Source organism: Engystomops pustulosus, chromosome 8 (assembly GCF_040894005.1).
Source record: "Engystomops pustulosus chromosome 8, aEngPut4.maternal, whole genome shotgun sequence".
NCBI lineage: Eukaryota > Metazoa > Chordata > Amphibia > Anura > Leptodactylidae > Engystomops > Engystomops pustulosus.
This window is the reverse complement of record NC_092418.1, coordinates 126,473,294-126,488,457: the sequence shown is the minus strand read 5'-3', so window position 1 is coordinate 126,488,457 and position 15,164 is coordinate 126,473,294. Positions and strand designations below refer to the sequence as shown.

The 15,164-nt window shown below is 55.3% G+C and overlaps 1 protein-coding gene across 1 annotated transcript in view; it reads right to left on the bottom strand.

The window, feature by feature from the left end:
* The window catches only part of CACNB4 (calcium voltage-gated channel auxiliary subunit beta 4), a 194,208-nt gene extending 179,716 nt beyond the window's left edge, over positions 1 to 14,492 (bottom strand). The window contains exons 1-2 of the mRNA XM_072122516.1: positions 13,902 to 14,492; positions 13,636 to 13,719 (exon numbers count right to left, since the gene is read on the bottom strand). Of these exons, the coding sequence (XP_071978617.1) occupies positions 13,636 to 13,719; positions 13,902 to 13,964 (147 nt within the window). The 5' untranslated portion in view covers positions 13,965 to 14,492. The remainder of the gene's footprint in view (positions 1 to 13,635; positions 13,720 to 13,901) is intronic.
* Between the last annotated feature and the right edge of the window lie 672 nt (positions 14,493 to 15,164).

Genomic DNA, 15,164 nt, shown 5'->3' with positions numbered 1-15,164 from the left:
GCTCCCCAGTATAAAGGAAGCCCCAGGACACAGCAGCTCCCCAGTATATAGGTAGCCCCAGCACACTGCAGCCCCTCAGTATATAGGAAGCCCCAGGACACTGCAGCTCTCCAGTATATAGGTAGCCCCAGCACACTGCAGCCCCTCAGTATATAGGTAGCCCCAGCACACTGCAGCCCCTCAGTATATAGGTAGCCCCAGGACACTGCAGCCCCTCAGTATATAGGAAGCCCCAGGACACTACAGCCCCTCAGTATATAGGTAGCCCCAGCACACTGCAGCCCCTCAGTATATAGGAAGCCCCAGGACACTGCAGCCCCCTCAGTATATAGGTAGCCCCAGCACACTGCAGCCCCCTCAGTATATAGGTAGCCCCAGCACACTGCAGCCCCTCAGTATATAGGTAGCTCCAGCACACTGCAGCCCCCTCAGTATATAGGTAGCCCCAGCACACTGCAGCTCCTCAGTATATAGGTAGCCCCAGCACACTGCAGCTCCTCAGTATATAGGTAGCCCCAGGACACTACAGCCCCTCAGTATATAGGTAGCCCCAGGACACTGCAGCCCCTCAGTATATAGGAAGCCCCAGGACACTACAGCCCCTCAGTATATAGGTAGCCCCAGCACACTGCAGCCCCTCAGTATATAGGTAGCCCCAGGACACTACAGCCCCTCAGTATATAGGTAGCCCCAGGACACTGCAGCCCCTCAGTATATAGGAAGCCCCAGGACACAGCAGCTCCCCAGTATATAGGTAGCCCCAGCACACTGCAGCCCCTCAGTATATAGGTAGCCCCAGGACACTACAGCCCCTCAGTATATAGGTAGCCCCAGGACACTGCAGCCCCTCAGTATATAGGAAGCCCCAGGACACTACAGCCCCTCAGTATATAGGTAGCCCCAGCACACTGCAGCCCCTCAGTATATAGGAAGCCCCAGGACACTGCAGCCCCCTCAGTATATAGGTAGCCCCAGCACACTGCAGCCCCCTCAGTATATAGGTAGCCCCAGCACACTGCAGCCCCTCAGTATATAGGAAGCCCCAGGACACTGCAGCCCCTCAGTATATAGGAAGCCCCAGGAAACTGCAGCTCCCCAGTATATAGGTAGCCCCAGAACACTGCAGCCCCTCAGTATATAGGTAGCTCCAGCACACTGCAGCCCCCTCAGTATATAGGTAGCCCCAGCAAACCGCAGCCCCTCAGTATATAGGTAGCCCCAGCACACTGCAGCTCCTCAGTATATAGGTAGCCCCAGCACACTGCAGCTCCTCAGTATATAGGTAGCCCCAGCACACTGCAGTCCCCCGGTATATAGGTAGCCCCAGCACAATGCAGCCCCCTCCCCCTCAGTATATAGGTAGCCCCAGGACACTGCAGCCCCCTGCCCCTCAGTATATAGGTAGCCCCAGCACACTGCAGTCCCCCGGTATATAGGTAGCCCCAGCACAATGCAGCCCCCTCCCCCTCAGTATATAGGTAACCCCAGCACACTGCAGCCCCTCAGTATATAGGTAGCCCCAGCACACTGCAGCCCCCTCCCCCTCAGTATATAGGTAACCCAAGCACACTGCAGCCCCCTCCCCCTCAGTATATAGGTAACCCCAGCACACTGCAGCCCCCTCCCCCTCAATATATAGGTAGCCCCAGCACACTGCAGCCTCTCAGTATATAGGTAGTCCCAGCACACTGCAGTCCCCCGGTATATAGGTAGCCCCATCACAATGCAGCCCCCTCCCCCTCAGTATATAGGTAGCCCCAGCACACTGCAGCCCCTCAGTATATAGGTAGCCCCAGCACACTGCAGCTCCTCAGTATATAGGTAGCCCCAGCACACTGCAGCTCCTCAGTATATAGGTAGCCCCAGCACACTGCAGCCCCTCAGTATATAGGTAGCCCCAGCACACTGCAGCTCCTCAGTATATAGGTAGCCCCAGCACACTGCAGTCCCCCGGTATATAGGTAGCCCCATCACAATGCAGCCCCCTCCCCCTCAGTATATAGGTAGCCCCAGCACACTGCAGCCCCTCAGTATATAGGTAGCCCCAGCACACTGCAGCTCCTCAGTATATAGGTAGCCCCAGCACACTGCAGCCCCTCAGTATATAGGTAGCCCCAGCACACTGCAGCTCCTCAGTATATAGGTAGCCCCATCACACTGCAGCTCCTCAGTATATAGGTAGCCCCAGCACACTGCAGTCCCCTCAGTATATAGGTAGCCCCAGCAAACCGCAGCCCCTCAGTATATAGGTAGCCCCAGCACACTGTAGCCCCCCAGTATATAGGTAGCCCCAGCACACTGCAGCTCCTCAGTATATAGGTAGCCCCAGCACACTGCAGCCCCTCAGTATATAGGTAGCCCCAGCACACTGCAGCCCCTCAGTATATAGGTAGCCCCAGCACACTGCAGCCCCTCAGTATATAGGTAGCCCCAGCACACTGCAGCTCCTCAGTATATAGGAAGCCCCAGGACACAGCAGCTCCCCAGTATATAGGTAGCCCCAGCACACTGCAGCCCCTCAGTATATAGGAAGCCCCAGGACACTGCAGCTCTCCAGTATATAGGAAGCCCCAGGACACTGCAGCCCCTCAGTATATAGGTAGCCCCAGCACACTGCAGCCCCTCAGTATATAGGTAGCCCCAGCACACTGCAGCCCCTCAGTATATAGGTAGCCCCAGGACACTGCAGCCCCTCAGTATATAGGAAGCCCCAGGACACTGTAGCCCCTCAGTATATAGGTAGCCCCAGCACACTGCAGCCCCTCAGTATATAGGAAGCCCCAGGACACTGCAGCCCCTCAGTATATAGGTAGCCCCAGCACACTGCAGCCCCCTCAGTATATAGGAAGCCCCAGGACACTGCAGCCCCCTCAGTATATAGGTAGCCCCAGCAAACCACAGCCCCTCAGTATATAGGTAGCCCCAGCACACTGCAGCCCCTCAGTATATAGGAAGCCCCAGGACACTGCAGCTCCCCAGTATATAGGAAGCCCCAGGACACTGCAGCCCCTCAGTATATAGGAAGCCCCAGCACACTGCAGCCCCTCAGTATATAGGTAGCTCCAGCACACTGCAGCCCCCTCAGTATATAGGTAGCCCCAGCAAACCGCAGCCCCTCAGTATATAGGTAGCCCCAGCACACTGCAGCCCCTCAGTATATAGGAAGCCCCAGGACACTGCAGCCCCCTCAGTATATAGGTAGCCCCAGCAAACCACAGCCCCTCAGTATATAGGTAGCCCCAGCACACTGCAGCCCCTCAGTATATAGGAAGCCCCAGGACACTGCAGCTCCCCAGTATATAGGAAGCCCCAGGACACTGCAGCCCCTCAGTATATAGGAAGCCCCAGCACACTGCAGCCCCTCAGTATATAGGTAGCTCCAGCACACTGCAGCCCCCTCAGTATATAGGTAGCCCCAGCAAACCGCAGCCCCTCAGTATATAGGTAGCCCCAGCACACTGTAGCCCCCCAGTATATAGGTAGCCCCTGCACATAAAAAAGTACCTTCTGAAGCTCCTCTTCTATCTCCTGCAATAGCGATACCCAGCTGTGCGCTCAGCCCATGTGCAAACTCGAACGTCACACACCACATCATAGTTTTTGTTGGCCGAGTGCACGTAGCTGGGTCGCGCTACTGCAGACGATAGATAAGGAGCTGTGGGGAGCGCAGGTAGGGACTACATTTTTTATATAGGTGGGCAGTTGGCAGTTGCTGCCCCTTGATTCTACCACTGGGTTGCACCCGGGTCGTCGCCCACTGCACCAAGTGGAAGAAATGGTTCTGCCATCCTGGTCACTTTCCACAGGGCAGCGCTACACAGTGATGCACCTCCTGCCCCTGCGTCATTGGACGGTACCGGAAGTCCTGACCCGGTAGGTGTCCCAGTGATCGGACCCCACAGATCCAGAACAGATCCACAGTCCTCTAGTTATAATGCGGATCTCATCTAAATACTCAATGGAGACCTGCGGTGCGGCTACATGCATCTATCGACAAAATCCATCCTGATAAACCGGGGACATTACTCCTGGATCCAGGCACCGGGACTGTGGGATCTTCTTACATGTGTTATCCGTGGCCTCCTCGTTCTAACATCAACTTTTAGCATAATTCTGATGAGCCTGAAGGGCTCTGGGGGATGTTACCAGAGCCCCTTTGTGCTGTAGCATCACAGGCTGTTACACTGTCTCACCCTCGGCCCTGCTCCCACAGCACTTTCTCCTCTCTCCCTTCGGTATTAGTGGGAATGGGGGGGGGGGGAGAGCTTCTCCTGCACAGTGTAACAGCCTGTGAAGCTACAGCACGGAGGGGCTCTAGTACCCCCACCAGAGCCCTTGTGCTCACTAGCATCACTTTAAAAGTTGATATTGGAATGAATTAGACTATGGGTAACACATATAAGAAGATCCCACAGTCCCGGTGCCCGGATCTAGGAGGAATGTCCCAAGTTATCCGGATGGATCCTGATGGGAGATTTCCTTTAATGCTGAAAAAACTAAAACCTTTCCCATGGCTGATCACATCTCAATGGGAAATCTGGAAATTGCAGGAGAAAGCCGGATGTGAGGCGCCAAAAATAGCAACTTCTGCGCGAAAATAAAGGATTTAAATAGAAAAGAACATGATCTGGAGAAAACAGAGGTGTGAAGTGACATCATCTCCGCGCCAGATTCAGACACAAGTGTCATCAGTGCAACGTGGCCCCAGGGTCTGTGCGGAGCCGCTACACCCCTGCAAGAGGGACACAATACCCAAAACCTCCGCAGGATCCCAATAGACACGGAATCAGCGTCTTATAAGGGGCAGGACCTTACACTGTGCAGCAGGAGGGAGGGCTAAGGGAGCAGGAGGTGACAGTGTAACAGTCTGTGAAGCTATAGCACAGAGGGGTAACAGTAACACCCCATGAGCCATTTGTCTCATTAACATAATTTTAAACATTGATTATAGAAGGAATGAGGCCGTGTAAAATGATCCCGGTGCCTGGATCTAGGAGTTTTGTCCCGGGTAGATGACGGATTGTGATGGGAGATTTCCTTTTGCTGGTTCTTATGACCATGTACATGACGAATCATTCTCCCTACTTACTAGAACTTCTACCCAAGGGGAGAGCAGGTCCTGCAAATACATCGGAGGGTCCAGTACAAACTTTACAGAAAGCTCAGGGAAATACATGGTTTTTGGCTTTGATAAAATTCCCCTTGTGGAAATCCCATTCGAGTGCACGGAGAGCTCCCCCTAGTGGTGGGGGCAGGTGTCAGAATATTTACACATTGGTTTTCAGCACAGGGGATTTTTACGTTACATTTCCACAGTTTATCAGTTTCAGAACCTTTTCTCCAGCGTCCTCGTCCCTCAGGATCCGCAATGTGGTTTCTATTTATAATCTTGGAGGAAGTTCACAAGAAAATAACAAGGTCACTGTGTCCCCTCTGTGCAATATTCTGCGCTCCATCGATCCCCCGGCTCCCATTCTGTAATATTAATGGCGGCCGCTGGTCAGCGGAGCATCATCTGCACGCGGTCGGGAGACTCGGACTGTCCGGCTCAGTTACATGTGATATCATTATACATGGAATAAAGCAGGGGTCATGCAGGGTCATGCAGGGTCATGCAGTAAGGACACGTTCAGGGGTGGGTGAGTGGGTAGCACTAAAGCCTTGCAGCGCTGGAGTTCTGGGTTCTAATCCCATCCAGGTCAACAACTGCAAAGAGTTTCTATGTTTTCTCCGTGTTTGCGTGGGTTTCGCACTATAGGTAGCATGCGGTCTCCTAGTGACAGTAACAGAAATATTTGTGCAGGGTCTTGGCTCAGCACAAAAGGTTTCTTTAAATGTGCTGCCAATATCTGTAAAAGTTGCAAATATGCACGAAACTGCAAAACAACTTTAGATACAAATAAAAATATTGAAATAGCCATCCGCGATTTCATCAATTGCAACACTAAAAACGTTGTGTATTGCATTACATGCACTCTTTGCAACAAAGATTACATAGGCTGCACTAGTAGGGCATTATAAGAGAACCCCGCAATGGCGTCACTAATATTGAGCACACTAATCCCAGCCCGGGATGGCTGTAAGTACTGACAATGCTGGACCCCAGCCCGGGATGGCTGTAAGTACTGACAATGCTGGACCCAGCCCGGGATGGCTGTAAGTACTGACAATGCTGGACCCCAGCCCGGGATGGCTGTAAGTACTGACAATGCTGGACCCCAGCCCGGGATGGCTGTAAGTACTGACAATGCTGGACCCCAGAGCAGGATGGCTGTAAGTACTGACAATGCTGGACCCCAGCCCGGGATGGCTGTAAGTACTGACAATGCTGGACCCCAGCCCGGGATGGCTGTAAGTACTGACAATGCTGGACCCCAGCCCGGGATGGCTGTAAGTACTGACAATGCTGGACCCCAGCCCGGGATGGCTGTAAGTACTGACAATGCTGGACCCCAGCCCGGGATGGCTGTAAGTACTGACAATGCTGGACCCCAGCCCGGGATGGCTGTAAGTACTGACAATGCTGGACCCCAGAGCGGGATGGCTGTAAGTACTGACAATGCTGGACCCCAGCCCGGGATGGCTGTAAGTACTGACAATGCTGGACCCAGCCCGGGATGGCTGTAAGTACTGACAATGCTGGACCCCAGCCCGGGATGGCTGTAAGTACTGACAATGCTGGACCCCAGCCCGGGATGGCTGTAAGTACTGACAATGCTGGACCCCAGCCCGGGATGGCTGTAAGTACTGACAATGCTGGACCCCAGCCCGGGATGGCTGTAAGTACTGACAATGCTGGACCCCAGCCCGGGATGGCTGTAAGTACTGACAATGCTGGACCCCAGCCCGGGATGGCTGTAAGTACTGACAATGCTGGACCCCAGCCCGGGATGGCTGTAAGTACTGACAATGCTGGACCCAGCCCGGGATGGCTGTAAGTACTGACAATGCTGGACCCCAGAGCGGGATGGCTGTAAGTACTGACAATGCTGGACCCCAGCCCGGGATGGCTGTAAGTACTGACAATGCTGGACCCCAGCCCGGGATGGCTGTAAGTACTGACAATGCTGGACCCCAGCCCGGGATGGCTGTAAGTACTGACAATGCTGGACCCCAGCCCGGGATGGCTGTAAGTACTGACAATGCTGGACCCCAGCCCGGGATGGCTGTAAGTACTGACAATGCTGGACCCCAGCCCGGGATATCTGTAAGTACTGACAATGCTGGACCCCAGAGCGGGACGGCTGTAAGTACTGACAATGCTGGACCCCAGCCCGGGATGGCTGTAAGTACTGACAATGCTGGACCCCAGCCCGGGATGGCTGTAAGTACTGACAATGCTGGACCCCAGAGCGGGATGGCTGTAAGTACTGACAATGCTGGACCCAGCCCGGGATGGCTGTAAGTACTGACAATGCTGGACCCCAGAGCGGGATGGCTGTAAGTACTGACAATGCTGGACCCCAGCCCGGGATGGCTGTAAGTACTGACAATGCTGGACCCCAGCCCGGGATGGCTGTAAGTACTGACAATGCTGGACCCCAGAGCGGGATGGCTGTAAGTACTGACAATGCTGGACCCCAGCCCGGGATGGCTGTAAGTACTGACAATGCTGGACCCCAGCCCGGGATGGCTGTAAGTACTGACAATGCTGGACCCCAGCCCGGGATGGCTGTAAGTACTGACAATGCTGGACCCCAGCCCGGGATGGCTGTAAGTACTGACAATGCTGGACCCCAGCCCGGGATGGCTGTAAGTACTGACAATGCTGGACCCCAGCCCGGGATGGCTGTAAGTACTGACAATGCTGGACCCCAGAGCAGGATGGCTGTAAGTACTGACAATGCTGGACCCCAGAGCAGGATGGCTGTAAGTACTGACAATGCTGGACCCAGCCCGGGATGGCTGTAAGTACTGACAATGCTGGACCCCAGCCCGGGATGGCTGTAAGTACTGACAATGCTGGACCCCAGCCCGGGATGGCTGTAAGTACTGACAATGCTGGACCCCAGCCCGGGATGGCTGTAAGTACTGACAATGCTGGACCCCAGCCCGGGATGGCTGTAAGTACTGACAATGCTGGACCCCAGCCCGGGATGGCTGTAAGTACTGACAATGCTGGACCCCAGCCCGGGATGGCTGTAAGTACTGACAATGCTGGACCCCAGCCCGGGATGGCTGTAAGTACTGACAATGCTGGACCCCAGCCCGGGATGGCTGTAAGTACTGACAATGCTGGACCCCAGCCCGGGATGGCTGTAAGTACTGACAATGCTGGACCCCAGCCCGGGATGGCTGTAAGTAGTGACAATGCTGGACCCCAGCCCGGGATATCTGTAAGTACTGACAATGCTGGACCCCAGAGCGGGACGGCTGTAAGTACTGACAATGCTGGACCCCAGCCCGGGACGGCTGTAAGTACTGACAATGCTGGACCCCAGCCCGGGATATCTGTAAGTACTGACAATGCTGGACCCCAGAGCGGGATGGCTGTAAGTACTGACAATGCTGGACCCCAGCCCGGGATGGCTGTAAGTACTGACAATGCTGGACCCCAGCCCGGGATGGCTGTAAGTACTGACAATGCTGGACCCCAGAGCGGGATGGCTGTAAGTACTGACAATGCTGGACCCCAGCCCGGGATGGCTGTAAGTACTGACAATGCTGGACCCCAGCCCGGGATGGCTGTAAGTACTGACAATGCTGGACCCCAGAGCAGGATGGCTGTAAGTACTGACAATGCTGGACCCCAGAGCAGGATGGCTGTAAGTACTGACAATGCTGGACCCAGCCCGGGATGGCTGTAAGTACTGACAATGCTGGACCCCAGCCCGGGATGGCTGTAAGTACTGACAATGCTGGACCCCAGCCCGGGATGGCTGTAAGTACTGACAATGCTGGACCCCAGAGCGGGATGGCTGTAAGTACTGACAATGCTGGACCCCAGCCCGGGATGGCTGTAAGTACTGACAATGCTGGACCCCAGCCCGGGATGGCTGTAAGTACTGACAATGCTGGACCCCAGAGCGGGATGGCTGTAAGTACTGACAATGCTGGACCCCAGAGCAGGATGGCTGTAAGTACTGACAATGCTGGACCCCAGAGCAGGATGGCTGTAAGTACTGACAATGCTGGACCCAGCCCGGGATGGCTGTAAGTACTGACAATGCTGGACCCCAGCCCGGGATGGCTGTAAGTACTGACAATGCTGGACCCCAGCCCGGGATGGCTGTAAGTACTGACAATGCTGGACCCCAGCCCGGGATGGCTGTAAGTACTGACAATGCTGGACCCCAGAGCGGGATGGCTGTAAGTACTGACAATGCTGGACCCCAGAGCAGGATGGCTGTAAGTACTGACAATGCTGGACCCCAGAGCAGGATGGCTGTAAGTACTGACAATGCTGGACCCAGCCCGGGATGGCTGTAAGTACTGACAATGCTGGACCCCAGCCCGGGATGGCTGTAAGTACTGACAATGCTGGACCCCAGCCCGGGATGGCTGTAAGTACTGACAATGCTGGACCCCAGCCCGGGATGGCTGTAAGTACTGACAATGCTGGACCCCAGCCCGGGATGGCTGTAAGTACTGACAATGCTGGACCCCAGCCCGGGATGGCTGTAAGTACTGACAATGCTGGACCCCAGCCCGGGATGGCTGTAAGTACTGACAATGCTGGACCCCAGCCCGGGATGGCTGTAAGTACTGACAATGCTGGACCCCAGCCCGGGATGGCTGTAAGTACTGACAATGCTGGACCCCAGCCCGGGATGGCTGTAAGTACTGACAATGCTGGACCCAGCCCGGGATGGCTGTAAGTACTGACAATGCTGGACCCCAGCCCGGGATGGCTGTAAGTACTGACAATGCTGGACCCCAGCCCGGGATGGCTGTAAGTACTGACAATGCTGGACCCCAGAGCAGGATGGCTGTAAGTACTGACAATGCTGGACCCCAGCCCGGGATGGCTGTAAGTACTGACAATGCTGGACCCAGCCCGGGATGGCTGTAAGTACTGACAATGCTGGACCCCAGCCCGGGATGGCTGTAAGTACTGACAATGCTGGACCCCAGCCCGGGATGGCTGTAAGTACTGACAATGCTGGACCCCAGCCCGGGACGGCTGTAAGTACTGACAATGCTGGACCCCAGCCCGGGATGGCTGTAAGTACTGACAATGCCGGACCCCAGAGCGGGATGGCTGTAAGTACTGACAATGCTGGACCCCAGCCCGGGATGGCTGTAAGTACTGACAATGCTGGACCCCAGCCCGGGATGGCTGTAAGTACTGACAATGCTGGACCCCAGCCCGGGATGGCTGTAAGTACTGACAATGCTGGACCCCAGAGCGGGATGGCTGTAAGTACTGACAATGCTGGACCCCAGCCCGGGATGGCTGTAAGTACTGACAATGCTGGACCCCAGAGCAGGATGGCTGTAAGTACTGACAATGCTGGACCCAGCCCGGGATGGCTGTAAGTACTGACAATGCTGGACCCAGCCCGGGATGGCTGTAAGTACTGACAATGCTGGACCCAGCCCGGGATGGCTGTAAGTACTGACAATGCTGGACCCCAGCCCGGGATGGCTGTAAGTACTGACAATGCTGGACCCCAGCCCGGGATGGCTGTAAGTACTGACAATGCTGGACCCCAGCCCGGGATGGCTGTAAGTACTGACAATGCTGGACCCAGCCCGGGATGGCTGTAAGTACTGACAATGCTGGACCCAGCCCGGGATGGCTGTAAGTACTGACAATGCTGGACCCCAGCCCGGGATGGCTGTAAGTACTGACAATGCTGGACCCCAGCCCGGGATGGCTGTAAGTACTGACAATGCTGGACCCCAGCCCGGGATGGCTGTAAGTACTGACAATGCTGGACCCAGCCCGGGATGGCTGTAAGTACTGACAATGCTGGACCCCAGCCCGGGATGGCTGTAAGTACTGACAATGCTGGACCCCAGCCCGGGATGGCTGTAAGTACTGACAATGCTGGACCCCAGAGCAGGATGGCTGTAAGTACTGACAATGCTGGACCCCAGCCCGGGATGGCTGTAAGTACTGACAATGCTGGACCCAGCCCGGGATGGCTGTAAGTACTGACAATGCTGGACCCCAGCCCGGGATGGCTGTAAGTACTGACAATGCTGGACCCCAGCCCGGGATGGCTGTAAGTACTGACAATGCTGGACCCCAGCCCGGGATGGCTGTAAGTACTGACAATGCTGGACCCCAGCCCGGGATGGCTGTAAGTACTGACAATGCTGGACCCCAGCCCGGGATGGCTGTAAGTACTGACAATGCTGGACCCCAGCCCGGGATGGCTGTAAGTACTGACAATGCTGGACCCAGCCCGGGATGGCTGTAAGTACTGACAATGCTGGACCCCAGCCCGGGATGGCTGTAAGTACTGACAATGCTGGACCCCAGCCCGGGATGGCTGTAAGTACTGACAATGCTGGACCCCAGAGCAGGATGGCTGTAAGTACTGACAATGCTGGACCCCAGCCCGGGATGGCTGTAAGTACTGACAATGCTGGACCCAGCCCGGGATGGCTGTAAGTACTGACAATGCTGGACCCCAGCCCGGGATGGCTGTAAGTACTGACAATGCTGGACCCCAGCCCGGGATGGCTGTAAGTACTGACAATGCTGGACCCAGCCCGGGATGGCTGTAAGTACTGACAATGCTGGACCCCAGAGCGGGATGGCTGTAAGTACTGACAATGCTGGACCCCAGAGCGGGATGGCTGTAAGTACTGACAATGCTGGACCCCAGCCCGGGATGGCTGTAAGTACTGACAATGCTGGACCCCAGCCCGGGATGGCTGTAAGTACTGACAATGCTGGACCCCAGCCCGGGATGGCTGTAAGTACTGACAATGCTGGACCCCAGCCCGGGATGGCTGTAAGTACTGACAATGCTGGACCCCAGCCCGGGATGGCTGTAAGTACTGACAATGCTGGACCCCAGCCCGGGATGGCTGTAAGTACTGACAATGCTGGACCCCAGCCCGGGATGGCTGTAAGTACTGACAATGCTGGACCCAGCCCGGGATGGCTGTAAGTACTGACAATGCTGGACCCCAGAGCGGGATGGCTGTAAGTACTGACAATGCTGGACCCCAGAGCGGGATGGCTGTAAGTACTGACAATGCTGGACCCAGCCCGGGATGGCTGTAAGTACTGACAATGCTGGACCCCAGCCCGGGATGGCTGTAAGTACTGACAATGCTGGACCCCAGCCCGGGATGGCTGTAAGTACTGACAATGCTGGACCCAGCCCGGGATGGCTGTAAGTACTGACAATGCTGGACCCCAGAGCGGGATGGCTGTAAGTACTGACAATGCTGGACCCCAGAGCGGGATGGCTGTAAGTACTGACAATGCTGGACCCCAGCCCGGGATGGCTGTAAGTACTGACAATGCTGGACCCCAGCCCGGGATGGCTGTAAGTACTGACAATGCTGGACCCAGCCCGGGATGGCTGTAAGTACTGACAATGCTGGACCCCAGAGCGGGATGGCTGTAAGTACTGACAATGCTGGACCCCAGAGCGGGATGGCTGTAAGTACTGACAATGCTGGACCCAGCCCGGGATGGCTGTAAGTACTGACAATGCTGGACCCCAGCCCGGGATGGCTGTAAGTACTGACAATGCTGGACCCCAGCCCGGGATGGCTGTAAGTACTGACAATGCTGGACCCCAGCCCGGGATGGCTGTAAGTACTGACAATGCTGGACCCCAGCCCGGGATGGCTGTAAGTACTGACAATGCTGGACCCCAGCCCGGGATGGCTGTAAGTACTGACAATGCTGGACCCCAGCCCGGGATGGCTGTAAGTACTGACAATGCTGGACCCTAGAGCAGGATGGCTGTAAGTACTGACAATGCTGGACCCCAGCCCGGGATGGCTGTAAGTACTGACAATGCTGGACCCCAGAGCGGGATGGCTGTAAGTACTGACAATGCTGGACCCCAGCCCGGGATGGCTGTAAGTACTGACAATGCTGGACCCCAGCCCGGGATGGCTGTAAGTACTGACAATGCTGGACCCCAGAGCGGGATGGCTGTAAGTACTGACAATGCTGGACCCCAGAGCGGGATGGCTGTAAGTACTGACAATGCTGGACCCCAGCCCGGGATGGCTGTAAGTACTGACAATGCTGGACCCCAGCCCGGGATGGCTGTAAGTACTGACAATGCTGGACCCAGCCCGGGATGGCTGTAAGTACTGACAATGCTGGACCCAGCCCGGGATGGCTGTAAGTACTGACAATGCTGGACCCCAGCCCGGGATGGCTGTAAGTACTGACAATGCTGGACCCCAGCCCGGGATGGCTGTAAGTACTGACAATGCTGGACCCAGCCCGGGATGGCTGTAAGTACTGACAATGCTGGACCCCAGCCCGGGATCGCTGTAAGTACTGACAATGCTGGACCCCAGCCCGGGATGGCTGTAAGTACTGACAATGCTGGACCCCAGCCCGGGATGGCTGTAAGTACTGACAATGCTGGACCCCAGCCCGGGATGGCTGTAAGTACTGACAATGCTGGACCCAGCCCGGACCCCAGGTAAGAACAAGGACTCCCCTGGAGGAGAAGCATGTTCATGGTTATCACATCCTCCTACCTGTCTGAGGATGAAGCTGGTGGACGTGGTGCTGCCATCCGATCGCTTCAGTCTACTTCTTCGAGCCGCCGTCCCTCTTGATACCTCAACAACAATGAGAAATTTCCTAAATACATTGAAGAGCGCAGCGACATCTCTAGATCATAGACTCGCAGCAGGAAGCCCCCTAAAAGGTCCAGTAAAGCTTCCCGGATAACCACTCCCCCCCCCCCCATGGCCGCAGCTTGAAGGGTCAATGGACATCCCAAGACTGAGGGTAGTTGTACCTGGAAGATGGGAGTGTGCAGCGCTTCTGTTATTCCGTTTTTTGGGAAGGAATTCCTGGACATGTCTACCAGAACATGTCCTCTCAGCAGGGGTGAAGCGAGGGAACTGTCCAGGACCACCAGAGCTCAGCCGCCCTCCAGCGAGAAGTCCTACTAGCTCTCCCCCAGCACCGCCAGCATCATGACCGTCATCATCATCATCATCTCCATCATCATCATCTCCGAGAACAACATCCAAGACTGCCGAGTGTGTGCAGCTCCTCCGTGCACCCAGGGAGAGATATCCACCCTCCTCCGCCAGCTATGACCTACCTCTCAAGGTCTTCCAGGAAGAGGGAGCTGGACCGGCAGCCTCCAAATGTAGAATTACCACAAGACTCTGATAGGCTGCCGATTCTCCCAAGACCTGCCTCATCCGAGGAGGGGAATTAACCCGTGATGACCCAGAGCTGAGGTTTGGGATGGTGGGACTTCTGGGAAGGTGTTGCCTCAGGGCTGCACATCTCTCCGGGGCTCTGGGAGCCCCTGCCTCTGTCCATACTTTCTTATGGATCTCGCTGTATCCGGAGTCCCTGAATACTGCAGCAAGTTTAGCAGAGTCTTGGGAGGCAGCCAGATAATTGCCACCTTGATGTTCTCGCTCTGTCGCTGTTCCTAGAGAATATTTGGATCCCACCCCTGAGATTTCATGTAAGTAGGACAGTTTCCCGATTCTCCTCATTCACCAAAAAATTTAAAGGAGCAGGAGTGATTATTTCTATACTATGGAAATATCTTAAAGGGATCCTACATCACAAAACCAGCAATGTAGCCTAAGACATCCATTTGAATCTGCCCATAAGCTGCTGGGTGCACTGGGGGCGGAGCCATGTCTGCTGTTGCACTTATTTTCTTCTTTCTTTGCCATCCCTCAATAACCAGAATCTTCCGTTACACAATGATTGACATTAGGCAGAAACCAGACGCAGCAGCAGTCATGGCTCCGCCCCCAGTGCACTGAAAATCTTATGTGCATATGGCCTGAAATGGACTTTTCGCTTTGATGACCCCATTTTAGTCGTCCACCTAATAATAGGCAACTCGATTTAAGCAGAGTGAAAATAAATGTCACATTTGGGTTATTGTCCCCTTCATACAGTTCATATTGGAATGAGAGGGGACTGGCTGCAATACCAGACACAACCCAAGGCCAGGGGGGCGCCATTCTGAGAAGAAACCCTTTAAGATGGAATTTTCCTTTAAATATTATTGCACAAAACCCCA